A 20,948-nucleotide genomic window follows, 5' to 3' on the forward strand; every position below is an offset into this window, starting at 1 on the left:
GATCATCCTTAAACTTCTCCAGAGTGAATCTAATCTTTTGATGATAGCAAGTAAATCTCTTTAGATTTAAGGCCTTCAGACATTGAAAGTGTTTCCTTTTTTGTGCATATCACATCTTTGGATGTCAGAGTGGTATTTTCCAGAGTCTATCATGCAAGTTGTGGTATTAAGAAGATATTGTTAATCATGGAATAGTCAACAGGGCTAGGCTCTGATTTCTTTATATTGCACATAAGAGCTAGATAATGGTATGCCATTGAGGTCGTTGTTTGTCAGATCCTGACGTAGCCTTGATAAGTTGGTTGAGACAGTTGCATATAAATATATCAGTTGCAGCACAGCCCGGTTATAATGGCATGGATAGAGACCAATTTGTTTGCAAGGATTTGAGTGAATTGGAATGTTGTGGTATACCGGGGTCGACGTGCTGTCAATGGACTAAACCATGGCAAATGGAACATCTGGGGTAAACCATGGAAATGACTGTGGGGCCGGGATGTGGATAGGGAGCTGTGGTTTTGGTGCATTACACATGACTGAGACCAAGTGTGAATGAATGTGGCCTTTTTTATTTTTTTTCCTGGTGTTACCTCACTGAAGTTGGTGTAGTGATGTTGTTTCCTGTGGGCGGGGTGGTGCTAGAAATGAATGAAGGCACTCTATTCTTGCATGCATCTCACCCTCCTTAATGTGCAGGCCGCAATTGCTCAGAATCTTCTTCATTCCATCCTTTCACCTCCAATTTGGTCTCCCGCTTCTCCTTGTTCCTTCCACCTCTGACGCATATATCCTCTTTGTCAGCCTTTCCTCACTCATTCTCTCTGTATGTCCAAACCATTTCAACACACCCTCTTCTTCTCTCATATCCAAACTTTTTTTTACCACACATCTCTTACCCATTCGTAATTAAACCCCCTAACACCACATTTGTCCTCGTACATTTCATTTCCAACGCATCCACCCTTCTCCTTACAACCCTATCTATAGCCCATGCCTCACAACCATATGATATTGTTGGAACTACTATTCCTTCAGACATTCCCGTTTTTGCTCTGAGATAACATTCTTTCCACACATTCTTCTTCATTCCCAGAACCTTCTCCCCCTCCCCCCACCCTCTGACTCGCTTCCGCTTCCATGGTTCCTTTCAGTGCTAAGTCCACTTCCAGATAATAAAACACTTAACTTCTTCCAATTTTTCTTCATTCAAAGTTACTTATTAACTAACTTGTCCTTTAACCCTGCTGAACCTAATAACCTTGCTCTTATTCACATTTACTCTTGGTTTTCTCCTTTTGCACCCTTTTCCAAACTCAATCACCAGCTTCTGCAGTTTCTCACTTGAATCAGCCACCAGTGCTGTATCATCGGCGAACAACAATTGACTCACTTCCCAGGCCCTCTCATCCCAACAGACTGCATACTCACCCTTCTCCAAAACTCTTGCATTTACCTCCCTAACCAACCCATCCATAAACAAATTAAACAATCATGGGGTCATCACACACCCATGCCGCAGACTGACCTTCACTGGGAACCAGTCAATCTCCTCTCTTCCAACTCGTACACATGCCTTACATCCTTGATGAAAACTTTTCATTGCTTCTAGCAACTTACCTCCCACGCCATATACTCTTAAGACCTTCCACAAAGCATCTTTATCAACCCTATCATATTCCTTCTCCAGATCCATAAATGCTACATATAAATCTATTTTTCTAAGCATTTCTTACACACATTCTTCAAAGCAAACACCTGGTCCACACATCCCCCACCACTTCTGAAACCACACTGCTCTGTACATGCCTTCATCCTCTCAGTCAGTACCGTTCCATCCAATTTTCTAGCAATATTCTACAAACTTTGCCTTTGTACAATGACACTATACATGCATTCCGCCAGTCCTCAAGTGCTTCACCATGATCCTTATATGCACTGAATATCCTTACCAACTGATCAACAACACAGTCACCCCCTTTCCTAATGTATTCAACTGCAGTACCATTCAAACTCGCTGCCCTGCCAGATTTCACCACTTTTCTCTGAACCAAACTGTTCTCCCTGACTCCCTCTCCTAACCAAACCATTCTCCCTGACCCCCTTTCTTTACCAAACCATTCTACCGGACCCCTCTCACTTCTCACACCAACCTGACCAAGCACCCTACATCTGCCACTCTTATCATCAAACACATGAAACAAACTTTCGGAATACTCACCCATCTCATTTCATCACTTCCCCCCTTGGGAGGGTATTGACTGAGAGAGTGAAAGCATGTACAGAGCATAAGACTGGGGAGGAGCAGTATGGTTTCAAAAGTGGTAGAGGATATGTGGATCCAGTGTTTGCTTTGAAGAATGTGTTTGAGAAATACTTTGAAAAACAGTAGTTCCAATGATATTATATGGTTGTGAGGCATGGGCTATAGGTAGGGTTGTACAGAGGAGAGTGGATGTGTCGGAAATGAAATGTTTGAGGACATTATTTAATGAGGTAGTTTGATTGAAGAAGTGAGAAGTGAGTCAGTTGTTGTTCGCTGATGATACAGCGCTGGTGGCTGATTCATGTGAGAAACTGCAGAAGCTGGTGACTGAGTGTGGTAAAGTGTATGAAAGAAGAAAGTTAAGAGTAAATGTGAATAAGAGCAAGGTTATTAGGTACAGTAGGGTTGAGGTTCAAGTCAATTGGGAGGTAAGTTTGAATGGAGAAAAACTGGAGGAAGTAAAGTGTTTTAGATATCTGGGAGTGGATCTGGCAGCGGATGGAACCATGGAAGCGGAAGTGAATCATAGGGTGGGGGAGGGGGCGAAAATCCTGGGAGCCTTGAAGAATGTGTGGAAGTCGAGAACATTATCTCGGAAAGCAAAAATGGGTATGTTTGAAGGAATAGTGGTTCCAACAATGTTGTATGGTTGCGAGGCGTGGGCTATGGATAGAGTTGTGCTGAGGAGGGTGGATGTGCTGGAAATGAGATGTTTGAGGACAATATGTGGTGTGAGGTGGTTTGATCGAGTAAGTGATGTGAGGGTAAGAGAGATGTGTGGAAATAAGAAGAGCGTGGTTGAGACAGCAGAAGAGGGTGTTTTGAAATGGTTTGGGCACATTGAGAGAATGAGTGAGGAAAGATTGACCAAGAGGATATATGTGTCGGAGGTGGAGGGAACAAGGAGAAGTGGGAGACCAAATTGGAGGTGGAAAGATGGAGTGAAAAAGATTTTGAGTGATTGGGGCCTGAACATGCAGGAGGGTGTAAGGCGGGCAAGGAATAGAGTAAATTGGATCGATGTGGTATACCGGGGTCGACGTGCTGTCAATGGATTGAATCAGGGCATGTGAAGCATCTGGGGTAAACCATGGAAAGTTGTGTGGGGCCTGGATGTCGAAAGGGAGCTGTGGTTTCGGGCATTATTACATGACAGCTAGAGACTGAGTGTGAACGAATGTGGCCTTTGTTGTCTTTTCCTAGCGCTACCTCGCACTCATGAGGGGGAAGGGGGATGTTATTCCATGTGTGGTGAGGTGGCGATGGGAATAAATAAAGGCAGACAGTATGAATTATGTACATGTGTATATATGTACATGTCTGTGTGTGTATATATATGTGTACATTGAGATGTATAGGTATGTATATTTGCGTGTGTGGACGTGTATGTATATACATGTGTATGGGGGTGGGTTGGGCCATTTCTTTTGTCTATTTCCTTGTGCTACCTCGCAAACGCGTGAGACAGCGACAAAGCAAAATAAGTAAATAAATAAATAGTTTGATTGAGAAAGTAATGGATGGGTAAGAGAGATATGTGGATATAAAAAGTGTGGTTGAGAGAGTAGAAGAGGGTGTGTTGAAATGGTTTGGACATATGGAGAGAATGAGTCCGTAAAGGTTGACAAAGAGGATATATGTGTTAGAGATGGATGGAACAAGGAGAAGCAGGAAACCAAATTGGAGGTGGAAAGATGGAGTGAAAAAGATTTTCAGTGGTCGGGGCCTGAACATACAGGAGGGTGAGAGGCGTGCAGGGAATAGAGTGAATTGGAATGATGTGGTATACCACGGCTGACTTGCTGTCAATGGACTGAACCTGGGCATTAGTTAGGAACTGGGCAGGAGTATTAGATAGCAGTCAGGAGGAGCTTTAGTTAGGAGCCTCTGTAGACACTGCACAAGAGTTGCTCTCTGCCAGTATTATGTCAAGGGTGAAGCGCTAAAGGCTAAGAAGTGGCACTTGAGTTAACTAGTTGTAGGGACTGTTGCTGTGGCCACCCATTTGAGTGAGTTCCAGAAGGGAACAGGCATCAGAGCTGTAGATAGATAGTTATATATTATATTATGAAACAATCATTTACTATCAAATGTGTTTAGAAAATTTAGAATAAAGATTAATGTCACAGATTTATGATTATTGTAAACAAATTCATGCTAGTAGTTGTATGGATCTCGATAAACATGCTGTAATGGTGATGTTATTATAAGATATATAATTTGATGCATGTCATATTATAGAGCAGTCATTTACAAACAGATGCATGTGAAAATGACCAATAACTATCTTCGTTTATGATTATCTTAAACATATTCATGTTAGCAGCATTATCTGCTTATTAAAAATGCAATGCCTTTAATTGCAGGGTGGTCGACATATAGACCATGTGACTGATTTACTTGTGAAGAACCTGACTGAAGCACTGAAGAAGAGGAACAAGAGTGGTGTACAAATAAAACCATTTCAGGTAGGCATACTGATTTATTATGAAATATTTTTTATTATTTAATTATTCTTAATTGCTGTTTTCTGCAGTCAGCGAGGTAGTGCCAGGAAACAGATGAAGAATGGCTCATCCACTTATATACACATATATGTACATAGACACCCTGACACACACATATACTTGAATATGCATACACATATCAACATATAAACATATACATACACATATACAGACATATACATATATACACATGTACATATTCATACTTGCTTGCCTACATCCATTCCTGGCACTTCCCAGCCTCACAGGAAACACCGTCGCTACCCCATGCTTCAGCGAGGTAGCCTCAAGAAAACAGACAAAAAAAAAGGCCACATTCATTCACACTGTCTAGCTGTCATGTGTAATGCCCTGAAACCTCAGCTCCCTATCCACATCCAGGTCCCGCAGACCTTTCCATGGTTTACCCCAGCTCTTTAAAAGCATATTTTAACCCCTAACTCTTATGGACAAATATGTATGTGATTAGGTGACTCCTTTAGACATGAATTTATGCATGAGTTTTATGCCTCAATTTTAAGGGAGTGTACTAAAGTGGAAGGGTATAATTGTTTTTCCCCATAGTCGGTCATCTTCATCCATAGCACATTCTAGTGAGTTTCCTAGGAGGGATATTTAACTCTATTTGTAGGGCCAGGCAGATGATTCTTAATTATGTTATGATGATGTATTCAGGGTGTATGGAGAAGTAATTTATGGATACTGACTCTTTTATCATTGGAAGTTGATACAGATGAGGCAGGTGAGGGTTGTTTCTAGCATGGTGGAAGTGGTAATGCCAACATCTGCCTCATCGTGACAAAAATGTGGATGGTAATTTAAAAGAATTCTGTAGTTTTGTTGGCATGAAAGGATTGTTCATGAGTTGCTTTGATTGTAAGAAGAAAGGGTAAAAGGCAATGATAATATGCAATGAATATTTTGGTAGGTCATATAAACACTTAAACTTATGCTGTGGCAGCTGATTTGACACTCAGTACTTATAAGGGCACTATGCTGAAACATCTGCTAAGCTTATATACACATTATCAAAGTGATAGTAGTTGATAAGACATGCTTCACAGATTTGGAAAGAAGACCTAGGTGGTGTGCTGAAATGTGGTGAACGTGATAACCTTGCTTTTATTCACATTTACTGAGAACTTCCTCCTCTCACTCACGCTTCTAAATTCAGCCTCTATCTTCTGTAAGTTCTCGCATAAATTTTTGAACAGTGCTGTGTCTCCAGCAAACAATGGTTATCTCACTTCCCAGGCCCTGTAATACTTTTCAGAATGCATGATCACCCCCTCTCTCCAAGACTTTCATGTACTTCTCTCATTGCAACATCCATGAATAAATTAAACAGCCATGGTGACATCACACACCCTGCCACAGACCAGCCTTCACTTGGAACCATTCACTGCCCTCTAGCAGCTTTTCTCCCACACTATACACTTTTATAACCTTTCAGAAGGCATCTCTGTCAGTCCTATCATATGCCTTCTCCAGATCCATAAATGCCATATACAAATCCTTTTGTTTATCTAAATGTTTCTCACATTCTTTTCTTTAAGGCAAATGCCTGATTCACACATCCACTACCATATCTGAAACCATACTGTTCCTCCCTGGCCTGATGCTCTTTGCATTCCCTCACTTTTCAAGTCACTACTCTTCTATACAACTTACCGGTATACTAAACAAACTTATGCCTCTTTAGTTTCAATGCTTACCTTTATCCCTCTCTTACAGCACAATGGCAGTATACATACATATTTTTTTCTTGATCACCACTTCTTGCATTAGTGAGGTAGTGCCAGGAATAGGTGAAGAAAGGCTTCATCCACTTGCATCCATTCTCTGCCTGTCATGTGTAATGCATATTTATTTATTAATATATTTTATTTTGTTTTTTCAGATTAAGAACCATATGTGGGTATTTGTAAACTGCTTAATTGTGAATCCAACATTTGACTCCCAAACAAAGGAAAACATGACTCTTCAGGCAAAGAACTTTGGTTCCAAGTGTTCAATTTCTGACAAGTTTGTCAGTAATGTTATTAAATGTGGCATTGTAGAAGCAGTGATGGCCTGGGCAAAGTTTAAACAGCAGGCACAACTTCAGTCAAAATGTGCCAGCAAGAAACAGAACAAGCTCAAAGGTAGGTTATATATATGTTTTGAAAGATTGTTAAATGTGTTTGAAAAGGTGAGGCAGTAGTTGTTACCTGGATGGGTATGGAGGATAGATAGAAAAGGATACAATAATAGGAGCCCAAAGCAAGAAGGGGGATAAAAAGGGTGATAATGTGGAAGGTAGGAAATGCACCTGGAGTGGATGGGGTTATGGCTGAAATGTTGAACTAGGAGAAAGTGTGATAGAGGGGATGCATTTGATATGTAATTTAGCTTGGAAACAAAAGGTTGTGCCTAAAGATTAGGACAAAGCTATTATTGATCCTTTATTCAAAAGAAAGGGTGCTCAGAATGTATGTTGCAAAAATAGGGGGATGAATATGTCAAGTATACCAGGAAAAGTGTCTACAAGAGTGTTGGTTGATAGAGTGATGGAAGTGACTAAAAACAGAATAAGTGAGGGGTAAGAGTTTTTTAGGAAAGGTATGGAATAGGTGGATCAGATTTAGGTGGTGGAAATGACTGGAAAACTATAGCAAAAGGTAAGAAGCTGTAGTTGATAGGCAGCAAACGACCAGGGAGGTATATTACCAGTACTACCTGCCTAAGTATTGGGAGGGTTAGTGATGGCTGTGTAGTGAGTCAGCACTTTACAGGGTTGTCAAGTTGCACTCCTCTGTCCAAGGTAGCAGTCTTTTCTTTATGTCTCACCCATACATGGACTACTGGCATTCTGTCCACAAGGATACAATCTCCCCTTGTCATACATAACACTTGGCAACACTGAACTCATGCAGCTCATTCTTCATGACTAGATTTCCCTGTGGTGTGCATTGTACACTAGCCCTGCCTTTTGGCAAAATAGTAGGAGTGGTAGACAGAAGTAGTTGGTAGGAACATTCAGGCAAAAGCATTAAGTAGAAACGTTGGTTTGATGTAGCAGATACGAATATTAGGCCGGAATTTTAGGTAGAAGCAGCCCATAGGAATATTAGGTAGGAGCCTCTGCAAATATTGTGTTAGACTTGCCCTTTGCCAGTGACCTGTTAAGAGTGAGGCAGTAATGGCTGAGAAGTGGTACTGGAGTTCACTCTTATGGAGACTGTTGCCATGGCCACCCCCTTGAGGGAGTTACTGTTGGGAACAGGCATCAGAGATATAAATAGATAGGTACGTAAGAAGCTTTATGCAGCTTTATAGATCTGGAGAAAGCGAATGACAGAGTTGTGGAATGCCTTATAGCATGTATTAAGAATATATGGGGTAGTTGGACATCTGTTGAATGATGTGAATGCATTCTATAGAGTAGCATATGTGTGTGTAAGAGTGGATAAAGAGTTGTGTGAAAGTTTTGTTATGTGTGGGTGTGAGGCAGGGCTGTGTGATGTCTTGATGGATGGAATGATGAGACGAAAGCAAAATTAAGTAAATGGGGTCCAGAGGTAGAATGTGATGATAAGGTATGGTGTGGCTAGCAACACCAAATGAGGACTTGCAGGTGTTTTATGATGTATGTAAGCATAGACAGTTGAAGATAAATGCAGCTAACAATAATGGTGTTTGTAAGGAAACAGAGTAAAAGTATAGTTTTTGCAAAGCTCTGTAGAGTGTAAGAAGGTGTACTAAACTGTGTTATAGATATGGTGGAGAAAGATTGGAATAGGTGTGAAAATTTAAGTATTTAATTGCCATCTTGTTTTAGTTGTGTGATATGGATGTTGAGAAAAAGGAAAGAGCAGTACAGGATAGAAAAGTCATTTGGTCCCTTAACAGAATAATGAAGGTTAGAGGTGTAAGTATGGAAGCGAAGAAAGGATTAAGGAACAGTGTAAACCCAGACCTATGCTGCTAAAACATAGACTTGGAATGAGTAATAGAGGTCATGAATCCAGGCTGTCGAAATGATCTATTTAAGAGGAACATGTAGTATGACTAGAGGGAATGTAGAAAGAAATGATGTGGGAAATGGGCCAGTTGTTTTGCTGATGATATAGCACTGGTGGTAGATTCGAGTTTAAAACTGCTGAAGTTGGTGACTGAGTTTGGAAGGGTGTGTGAGATGGGAAAGGTGATAGTAAGTGTAAATGAAAATAAGGCTCTTAGGATATGCAGATTTGATAGGTTAATTATGATGAGTTTGGATGGAGAAAACTTGAAGGAAGTGAAGTGTTATGTATACCTAGGTTTGGAGATAGCATTGAATGGAACCATGGAAGCAGAATTGAGTCATAGGGTGGTTGACAGGCCCATGGTTATGGGGGCGATGAAGAATGTGTGGAAAGAATGTTATCTGGGAAGGTAAAAGTGGGCATGTTTGAAGGAATAGCAGTCTCAACAATATTGTATGGATGCGAAGTATGGGCTGTAGATAAGGATGTGTGGAGAAAGGTGTATGTGTTGGAAAGAAACTGTTTAAGGACAATATTTGGTTTGAGGTGATATGATTGAGTACGTAATGAAATGGTAAGAGATATGTATGATGATAAAAAGAGTGTGGTTGAGAGAGCAGAAGGCATGCTAAAATGGTTTTAACCTATGAAGAAAATGACTGAGGAAAGGTTGAGAAAGAGAATATATTTGTCAGAAGTGGTGGGAACAAGGAGAACATGGAAACCAAATTGGAGATGAAAGGCAGGAGTGATTTTGAGTGATTAGGACCTGAACAAGCAGGTGTTCACAGGATAGAGTGAATTGGAATGATGTGGCATACTGGGGTTGACATGCTGTCAGTGGACGGAACCAAGGCATGTGAAATGCCCGGTAATCCATGGAAAGATCTGTGGGGCCTGGTTTTGGCTAGGGAAATGTGGTTTTAGTGCATTTCTCACTTGACAGCTAGAGAATGGATGAGCGGATGTGGCTTTTCTTCATCTGTTCCTGGTGCAACCTTGCTAATGCAGGAAATGGCAATCATGTATTAAAAAACGTTTCTTTAAATAGATTTGATGTATTCTTTGTTGATAGGGCATCTGACATAAAACTCAGTGTTTCATTGTATATAAATTTGTTAAAAAAGGATTTTTTTTGGTTTAGGTATCCCTAAGTTGGAAGATGCTAATGATGCAGGAACCAGGTTTTCTTCTGATTGTACTCTCATCTTGACTGAAGGAGATTCAGCCAAAACGTTGGCTGTAGCAGGTCTTGGTGTAGTTGGGCGAGATCGTTATGGTGTTTTTCCACTTCGAGGTATGTAGCATATACAATTTAGATAATGTTTGCATATATTAAAGGGTTCTTATTAAATTATCCCACTCAGGTTATCAAATGTATAATAATATTTTGTCATTTTTGTCTTAACTCATAAATTTTCACTCACACTCTTGAGATTATAGCTGTATGTATGATTATCATGTATTTCCCTTTTAAGGTAAACTCCTGAATGTCCGTGAAGCGTCTCATAAGCAGATATTGGAAAATGCTGAAATCAATAATCTTATCAAGATCCTAGGGTTGCAGTACAAGAAGAAATATGAAAGTGGGGATGATATAAAGACTCTCCGCTATGGCAAGTTAATGATCATGACAGATCAAGATCAGGTTTGCACTCACTCTTCTTGATTTTGTACTTTATAACTGAAAGTTTCTCATTGAGAAATGCATTTTCTGAAATTACTTTTCGTAATGTTTATTATTATTATTATTATTATTATTTTGCCATGTCACTGTCTCCTGCGTTAGCAAGGTAGCGCAAGGAAACAGACGAAAGAATGGCCCAACCCACCCACATACACATGTATATACATACACGTCCACACACACAAATATGCATACCTATACATCTCGACATACATATATATAAACACACAGACATATACATATACATACACATGTACACAATTCATACTGTCTGCCTTTATTCATTCATATCGCCACCCTGTCACACATGAAATAACAACCCCCTGCCCCCTCATGTGCGTGAGGTAGCGCTAGGAAGACAACAAAGGCCCCATTTGTTCACACTCAGTCTCTAGCTGTCATGTAACAATGCACTGAAACCGCAGCTCCCTTTCCACATCCAGGCCCCATAGAACTTTCCATGGTTTACCCCAGACGCTTCACATGCCCTGGTTCAATCCATTGACAGCAGGTCGACCCCGGTATACCACATCGTTCCAATTCACTCTATTCCTTGCACGCCTTTCACCTTCCTGCATGTTCAGGCCCCTATCACTCAAAATCTTTTTCACTCCATCTTTCCACCTCGAATTAGGTCTCCCACTTCTCATTCCCTCCACCTTTGACACATATATCCTCTTGGTCAATCTTTCCTCACTCATTCTCTCCATGTGACCAAACCATTTCAAAACACCTTCATCTGCTCTCCTAACCACACTCTTTTTATTACCACACATCTCTCTTACCCTATTATTACTTACTCGATCAAACGACCTCACACCACATATTGTCCTCAAACATCTCATTTCCAATACATCTACCCTCCTGCGCACAACTCTATCCATAGCCCACACCTCGCAACCATACAACATTGTTGGAACCACTATTCCTTCAAACATACCCATTTTTGCTTTCTGAGATAATGTTCTCGATTTCCACACATTCTTCAACGCTCCCATGATTTTCGCCCCCTCCCCCACCTTATGATTCACTTCCACTTCCATGGTTCCATCCGCTGCCAAATCCACTCCCAGATATCTAAAACACTTCTTCTTCCAGTTTTTCTCCATTCAAACTTACCTCCCAATTGACTTGACCCTCAACCCTACTGTACCTAATAACCTTGCTCTTATCCACATTTACTCTCAACTTTCTTCTTTCACACACTTTACCCAACTCAATCACCAGCTTCTGCAGTTTCTCACATGAATCAGCCACCATCGCTGTATCATCAACGAACAACAACTGACTCACTTCCCAAGCTCTCTCATTCACAACAGACTGCATATTGTATTCACCTCCCTAACAACCCCATCCATAAGCTAATTAAACAACCATGGAGACATCACACACCCCTGCTGCAAACCTACATTCACTGAGAACCAATCACTTTCCTCGCTTCCTACACGTACACACGCCTTACATCCTCGATAAAAGCTTTTCACTGCTTTTAACAACTTGCCTCCCACACCATATATTCTTAATACCTTCCACTGAGCATCTCTATCAACTCTATCATATGCCTTCTCCAGATCCATAAATGCTACATACAAATCCATTTGCTTTTCTAAGTATTTCTCACATACATTCTTCAAAGCAAACACCTGATCCACACATCCTCTACCACTTCTGAAACCACACTGCTCTTCCCCAATCTGATGCTCTGTACATGCCTTCACCCTCTCAATCAATACCCTCCCATATAATTTCCCAGGAATACTCAACAAACTTATACCTCTGTAATTTGAGCACTCACGTTTGTCCCCTTTGCCTTTGTACAGTGGCACTATGCAATCATTCTGCCAATCCTCAGGCACCTCACCATGAATCATACATACATTAAATAACCTTGCCAACCAGTCAACAATACAGTCACCCCCCTTTTTTGATAAATTCCACTGCAGTGCCATCCAAACCCGTTGCCTTGCTGGCTTTCATCTTCTGCTAAGCTTTTACTACCTCTTCTCTGTTTACCAAATCATCCTCCCAAACCCTCTCACTTGGCACACCACCTCGACCAAAACACCCAATATCTGCCACTCTATCATCAAACACATTCAACAAACCTTCAGAATACTCACTCCATCTCCTTCTCACATCACCACTACTTGTTATCACCTCCCCATTTGCCCCTTCACTGAAGTTCCCATTTGTTCCCTTGTCTTATGCACTTTATTTACCTCCTTCCAAAACATCTTTTTATTCTCCCTAAAATTTAATGATACTATCTCACCCCAACTCACATTTGCCCTCTTTTTCACCTCTTGCACCTTTCTCTTGACCTCCTGCCTCTTTATTTTATACATCTCCCACTCATTTGCATTATTTCCCTGCAAAAATCGTCCAAATGCCTCTCTCTTCTCTTTCACTAATAATCTTACTTCTTCATCCCACCGCTCACTACCCTTTCTAATCTGCCCACCTTCCACGCTTCTCATGCCACAAGCATCTTTTGCGCAAGCCATCACTGCTTCCCTAAATACATCCCATTCCTCCCCCACTCCCCTTACCTCCTTTGTTCTCACCTTTTTCCATTCTGTACTCAGTCTCTCCTGGTACTTCCTCACAGAAGTCTCCTTCCCAAGCTCACTTACCCTCACCACTCTCTTCACCCCAACATTCCCACTTCCTTTCTGAAAACTTCTACAAATCTTCACCTTTGCCTCCACAAGATAATGATCAGACATCCCTCCAGTTGCACCTCTCAGCACATTAACATCCAAAAGTCTCTCTTTCGCATGCCTATCAATTAACACGTAATCCAATAACGCTCTCTGGCCATCTCTCCTGCTTGCATACGTATACTTATGTATATCTCTCTTTTTAAATCAGGTATTTCCAATCACCAGTCCTTTTTCAGCACATAAATCTACAAGCTCTTCACCATTTTGTTTACAACAGTGAACACCCCATGTATACTAATTATTCCCTCAACTGCCACATTACTCACCTTTGCATTCAAATCACCCATCACTATAACCCGGTCTCGTGCATCAAAACCACTAACACACTCATTCAGCTGCTCCCAAAACACTTGCCTCTCATGATCTTTCTTCTCATGCCCAGGTGCATATTCACCAATAATCACCCCTCTCTCCCCATTAACTTTCAGTTTTACCCAGATCAATCTAGAGTTTACTTTCTTACACTCTATCACATACTCCCACCACTCCTGTTTCAGGAGTAGTGCTACTCCTTCCCTTGCTCTTGTCCTCTCACTAACCCCTGACTTTACTCCCAAGACATTCCCAAACCACTCTTCCCCTTTGCCCTTGAGCTTCGTTTCACTCAGAGCCAAAACATCCAGGTTCCTTTCCTCAAACATACTACCTATCTCTCCTTTTTTCTCATCTTGGTTACATCCACACACATTTAGACATCCCATTCTGAGCCTTCGAGGAGGATGAGCACTCCCTGCGTGACTCCTCCTTCTGTTTCCCCTTTTAGAAAGTTAAAATACAAGGAGGGGAGGGTTTCTAGCCCCCCCGCTCCCGTCCCCTTTAGTCGCCTTCTACGACTCATGAGGAATGTTTATATTTTTCTTTATTATTTAATGTACCTGGTAAGTTGTATGGGGGAGTTATGATTGAGAGGATGAAGGCATCTACAGCATCAGTTTGTAGAGGAACAGTGTGGTTTAAGGAGTGGGAGGGGATGTGTGAGTTAGATTTTTACTTTGAAGAGTGTGTGCTAGAAATACATATGAGAAATAGAAGGCTTTATATGTAGTATTTATGTAGTGATAGAGTTGATGGAGATGCTTTGTGGGAGGTGTTACTGATATAATGTGTAGGAGGAAAGTTATTAGAAGAAGTGAGGAGTTTTTATCAAGAGTGGAAGGGGTGTATGAGTAGGTAGAGGTGAGTGGTTCCAGGTGAAGATGGGTCTCCCTGGGTGTTTGATTTTTTATGGAAGGGAGGGATGGTGATGGAGGTAAATGTAAGGGTCTCGGAGAAAAGGATGGGTATGCAGTCTGGAGGGGGATAAGGGTACGGAAGGTGAATCAGTTGTTTGCTGATGATGCGGTGTTGGTGGCAGATTTGAAACTGCATAAGTTGTCTGAATTTAGGCGAGTGTCTGGAAGGAGAAACCTGAGAGGAGACATGAATAAAAGAAAAGCTATTAGGTTTAGCAGGATTGAGGGACAAGTTAAGTTAGTTAGGGTGTTTGATATTCAAATATTCCGTTCACCCTTCGTGAATGTTATACAACATAGATGGAGCATGCATTATGACAAACTTTTATACACCAATACAAATTCTACCCACCATTAGTCCAATCAATTTAAATTTATCATTTATATTATTTACTTATTATGCTTGATCGCTGTCTCTCACATCAGCGAGGTAGCACCAGGAAACAGAAGAAGAATATCCCATCCATTCATATACACACACATATGTACATGTACATATACATATATATATATATATATATATATATATATATATATATATATATATATATATATATATATATATATATATATATCCCCTATCCCTGGGGATAGGGGATTAAGAATACTTCCCACGTATTCCCTGCGTGTCGTAGAAGGCGACTAAAAGGGGAGGGAGCGGGGGGCTGGAAATCCTCCCCTCTCGTTTTTTTTTTTTTTTTTCCAAAAGAAGGAACAGAGAATTGGGCCAGGTGAGGGTATTCCCTCAAAGGCCCAGTCCTCTGTTCTTAATGCTACCTCGCTAACGCGGGAAATGGCGAATAGTTTAAAAGAAAAAAAAGTATACTTTTCATACATATTCGCCATTTTTTATGTTAACGAGGTAGCATTAAGAACAGAGGACTGAGCCTGAGAGGGAATAACCTCACTTGGCCCCATTCTCTTTTCCCTCTTTTGGAAATTTAACAAAAATAACAAAAAACTTGACTTTTACTAGTAAAGGCTTATCTGCGGTTTCCATTGGACCATATGCTTATCTTAGTTTTGAAAAGCATAATACCTTTCCCAACATTATTCTTATCTGTGGTGTATAAGATGCCTAAAATATGGAAGTGTTATTATTGTAATGTAGAGAGGGATTAATTGATTTGAATTAAATTATAATGTATCAATATGTGTGCAGGATGGCTCTCACATCAAGGGACTTTTAATCAACTTCATCCACCACAATTGGCCCACGCTGCTTCAACAGACATTTATGGAAGAATTCATCACCCCTATTGTCAAGGCCACCAAGGGAAGGGAAGAGATTTCATTCTACTCTTTACCTGAATTTGAAGAATGGAAGAAGGCAAGAAACAACTGGCCTAGCTACAAAATAAAGTACTACAAAGGTATTTAATTTTTTTTTATTTCAACATTAATGATCTCTTTTAATTCTTGCAAACAGAAGTGAAACAAATTTCCATTGGTCAAAAACAAGAGCAGCAGAGATGGTTAACTCATGTAGTAGACTCGTAAAGAGAAGAGAAAACTGACAAATATCTTTTATAGCAAGGCTTTTGTCCAACAGGTTTTATTTGTGGAACAAATTCTATTACTTGGTTCTAGTAGGGACTTTGTATATTTGGTAGCTTGGTAGTCATAAAAGTCACATGACATGCTTTTCTGCCAAACTCACAATGATGTATTGCGAGTGGAGTGTTGCAACTTTTGCTTGCTGTCCATATGTTTAGTGATATTTTTGCTGTTGCTTGTCTAGATTATGATATTCATCTACCAGTGAAAAAAAATCTGTCTGCAGCTTAGATTTCATAGATGCTATGCAGGGTCAAGTCGACCATCTGGAAACTTGGCCTCCTTTAATGTCATTCCTCTGAAAGGCTGGGTCTGGTTGACCATTAAAGACCAATGAGGTGATTGATAACCACCCAGGGTTGAGTTTTTCAACACCGTATGCTTCATCAAGATTTCATTTGCCTTACTGGTCATGCTTGGTTGACCAGACTCAGCTTTTTGGGAGGGATGATGATTGAAAAAAGTGTCTTGTTGGTGCATCTTGAGATTTCTCTTGTAGACACATTTTCTTGCAACCATATAAGAGTATGGAAATTTTTTTTCCTAGAAAAGCTTGTTTGGACTCAGGTTTAGTTATTGAAAGAGGAAAGATATTATTTATTTATTTATTTTGCTTTCTCGCTGTCTCCTGCGTTAGCGAGGTAGTGCAAGGAAACAGACGAAAGAATGGCCCAACCCACCCACGTTCACATGTATATACATACACGTCCACACACTCAAATATACATACCTATACTTCTCAACGTATACATATATATGCACAGACAGACATATACATATATACACATGTACATAATTCATACTATCTGCCTTTATTTATTCCCATCGCCACACCACCACACATGAAAAAAAAACCCTCCCCACCTCATGTGGGCGAGGTAGCGCTAGGGAAAGACAACAAAGGCCACACTAGTTCACACTCAGTCTCTAGCTGTCATGTAACAATGCACTGAAACCGCAGCTCCCTTTCCACATCCAGGCCCCATAGAACTTTCCATGGTTTACCCCAGACGCTTCACATGCCCTGGTTCAATCCATTGACAGCAGGTCGACCCCGGTATACCACATCGTTCCAATTCACTCTATTCCTTGCACGCCTTTCACCTTCCTGCATGTTCAGGCCCCTATCACTCAAAATCTTTTTCACTCCATCTTTCCACCTCGAATTTGGTCTCCCACTTCTCATTCCCTCCACCTTTGACACATATATCCTCTTGGTCAATCTTTCCTCACTCATTCTCTCCATGTGACCAAACCATTTCAAAACACCTTCATCTGCTCTCCTAACCACACTCTTTTTATTACCACACATCTCTCTTACCCTATTATTACTTACTCGATCAAACGACGTCACACCACATATTGTCCTCAAACATCTCATTTCCAATACATCTACCCTCCTGCGCACAACTCTATCCATAGCCCACACCTCGCAACCATACAACATTGTTGGAACCACTATTCCTTCAAACATACCCATTTTTGCTTTCTGAGATAATGTTCTCGATTTCCACACATTCTTCAACGCTCCCATGATTTTCGCCCCCTCCCCCACCTTATGATTCACTTCCACTTCCATGGTTCCATCCGCTGCCAAATCCACTCCCAGATATCTAAAACACTTCTTCTTCCAGTTTTTCTCCATTCAAACTTACCTCCCAATTGACTTGACCCTTAACCCTACTGTACCTAATAACCTTGCTCTTATCCACATTTACTCTCAACTTTCTTCTTTCACACACTTTACCCAACTCAATCACCAGCTTCTGCAGTTTCTCACATGAATCAGCCACCATCGCTGTATCATCAACGAACAACAACTGACTCACTTCCCAAGCTCTCTCATTCACAACAGACAGCATACTTGCCCCTCTTTCCAAAACCCTTGTATTCACCTCCCTAACAACCCCATCCATAAACTAATTAAACAACCATGGAGACATCACACACCCCTGCTGCAAACCTACATTCACTGAGAACCAATCACTTTCCTCGCTTCCTACACGTACACACGCCTTACATCCTCGATAAAAACTTTTCACTGCTTTTAACAACTTGCCTCCCACACCATATATTCTTAATACCTTCCACAGAGCATCTCTATCAACTCTATCATATGCCTTCTCCAGATCCATAAATGCTACATACAAATCCATTTGCTTTTCTAAGTATTTCTCACATACATTCTTCAAAGCAAACACCTGATCCACACATCCTCTACCACTTCTGAAACCACACTGCTCTTCCCCAATCTGATGCTCTGTACATGCCTTCACCCTCTCAATCAATACCCTCCCATATAATTTCCCTGGAATACTCAACAAACTTATACCTCTGTAATTTGAGCACTCACGTTTGTCCCCTTTGCCTTTGTACAATGGCACTATGCAATCATTCTGCCAATCCTCAGGCACCTCACCATGAATCATACATACATTAAATAACCTTGCCAACCAGTCAACAATACAGTCACCCCCCTTTTTTGATAAATTCCACTGCAGTGCCATCCAAACCCGTTGTCTTGCTGGCTTTCATCTTCTGCTAAGCTTTTACTACCTCTTCTCTGTTTACCAAATCATCCTCCCAAACCCTCTCACTTGGCACACTACCTCGACCAAAACATCCAATATCTGCCACTCTATCATCAAACACATTCAACAAACCTTCAGAATACTCACTCCATCTCCTTCTCACATCACCACTACTTGTTATCACCTCCCCATTTGCCCCTTCACTGAAGTTCCCATTTGTTCCCTTGTCTTATGCACTTTATTTACCTCCTTCCAAAACATCTTTTTATTCTCCCTAAAATTTAATGATACTATCTCACTCCAACTCACATTTGCCCTCTTTTTCACCTCTTGCACCTTTCTCTTGACCTCCTGCCTCTTTATTTTATACATCTCCCACTCATTTGCATTATTTCCCTGCAAAAATCGTCCAAATGCCTCTCTCTTCTCTTTCACTAATAATCTTACTTCTTCATCCCACCACTCACTACCCTTTCTAATCTGCCCACCTTCCACGCTTCTCATGCCACAAGCATCTTTTGCGCAAGCCATCACTGCTTCCCTAAATACATCCCATTCCTCCCCCACTCCCCTTACCTCCTTTGTTCTCACCTTTTTCCATTCTGTACTCAGTCTCTCCTGGTACTTCCTCACAGAAGTCTCCTTCCCAAGCTCACTTACCCTCACCACTCTCTTCACCCCAACATTCCCACTTCCTTTCTGAAAACTTCTACAAATCTTCACCTTTGCCTCCACAAGATAATGATCAGACATCCCTCCAGTTGCACCTCTCAGCACATTAACATCCAAAAGTCTCTCTTTCGCATGCCTATCAATTAACACGTAATCCAATAACGCTCTCTGGCCATCTCTCTAGCTTGCATACGTATACTTATGTATATCTCTCTTTTTAAATCAGGTATTCCCAGTCACCAGTCCTTTTTCAGCACATAAATCTACAAGCTCTTCACCATTTCCGTTTACAACAGTGAACACCCCATGTATACTAATTATTCCCTCAACTTCCACATTACTCACCTTTGCATTCAAATCACCCATCACTATAACCCGGTCTCGTGCATCAAAACCACTAACACACTCATTCAGCTGCTCCCAAAACACTTGCCTCTCATGATCTTTCTTCTCATGCCCAGGTGCATATTCACCAATAATCACCCCTCTCTCTCCATTAACTTTCAGTTTTACCCATATCAATCTAGAGTTTACTTTCTTACACTCTATCACATACTCCCACCACTCCTGTTTCAGGATTAGTGCTACTCCTTCCCTTGCTCTTGTCCTCTCACTAACCCCTGACTTTACTCCCAAGACATTCCCAAACTACTCTTCCCCTTTGCCCTTGAGCTTCGTTTCACTCAGAGCCAAAACATCCAGGTTCCTTTCCTCAAACATACTACCTATCTCTCCTTTTTTCTCATCTTGGTTACATCCACACACATTTAGACACCCCATTCTGAGCCTTCGAGGAGGATGAGCACTCCCTGCGTGACTCCTCCTTCTGTTTCCCCTTTTAGAAAGTTAAAATACAAGGAGGGGTGGGTTTCTAGCCCCCCCGCTCCCGTCCCCTTTAGTCGCCTTCTACGACTCATGAGGAATGTTTATATTTTTCTTTATTATTTAATGTACCTGGTAAGTTGTATGGGGGAGTTATGATTGAGAGGATGAAGGCATCTACAGCATCAGTTTGTAGAGGAACAGTGTGGTGTAAGGAGTGGGAGGGGATGTGTGAGTTAGATTTTTACTTTGAAGAGTGTGTGCTAGAAATACATATGAGAAATAGAAGGCTTTATATGTAGTATTTATGTAGTGATAGAGTTGATGGAGATGCTTTGTGGGAGGTGTTACTGATATAATGTGTAGGAGGAAAGTTATTAGAAGAAGTGAGGAGTTTTTATCAAGAGTGGAAGGGGTGTATGAGTAGGTAGAGGTGAGTGGTTCCAGGTGATTGGGTCTCCCTGGGTGTTTGATTTTTTATGGAAGGGAGGGATGGTGATGGAGGTAAATGTAAGGGTCTCGGAGAAAAGGATGGGTATGCAGTCTGGAGGGGGATAAGGGTACGGAAGGTGAATCAGTTGTTTGCTGATGATGCGGTGTTGGTGGCAGATTTGAAACTGCATAAGTTGTCTGAATTTAGGCGAGTGTCTGGAAGGAGAAACCTGAGAGGAGACATGAATAAAAGAAAAGCTATTAGGTTTAGCAGGATTGAGGGACAAGTTAAGTTAGTTAGGGTGTTTGATATTCAAATATTCCGTTCACCCTTCGTGAATGTTATACAACATAGATGGAGCATGCATTATGACAAACTTTTATACACCAATACAAATTCTACCCACCATTAGTCCAATCAATTTAAATTTATCATTTATATTATTTACTTATTATGCTTGATCGCTGTCTCTCACATCAGCGAGGTAGCACCAGGAAACAGAAGAAGAATATCC

The 20,948-nt window shown here is 41.0% G+C and overlaps 1 protein-coding gene across 2 annotated transcripts in view; it reads left to right on the forward strand.

Moving 5' to 3' along the window:
• The window catches only part of Top2 (topoisomerase 2), a 151,045-nt gene that overhangs the window by 22,179 nt on the left and 107,918 nt on the right, over positions 1 to 20,948 (forward strand). For both annotated transcript variants that reach the window (XM_071658510.1, XM_071658511.1), the window contains exons 7-11: positions 4,630 to 4,731; positions 6,671 to 6,914; positions 9,922 to 10,074; positions 10,256 to 10,425; positions 15,582 to 15,792. In XM_071658510.1, coding sequence (XP_071514611.1) covers positions 4,630 to 4,731; positions 6,671 to 6,914; positions 9,922 to 10,074; positions 10,256 to 10,425; positions 15,582 to 15,792 — 880 coding nt within the window. The remainder of the gene's footprint in view (positions 1 to 4,629; positions 4,732 to 6,670; positions 6,915 to 9,921; positions 10,075 to 10,255; positions 10,426 to 15,581; positions 15,793 to 20,948) is intronic.

This window comes from Panulirus ornatus, chromosome 66, assembly GCF_036320965.1.
Source record: "Panulirus ornatus isolate Po-2019 chromosome 66, ASM3632096v1, whole genome shotgun sequence".
NCBI lineage: Eukaryota > Metazoa > Arthropoda > Malacostraca > Decapoda > Palinuridae > Panulirus > Panulirus ornatus.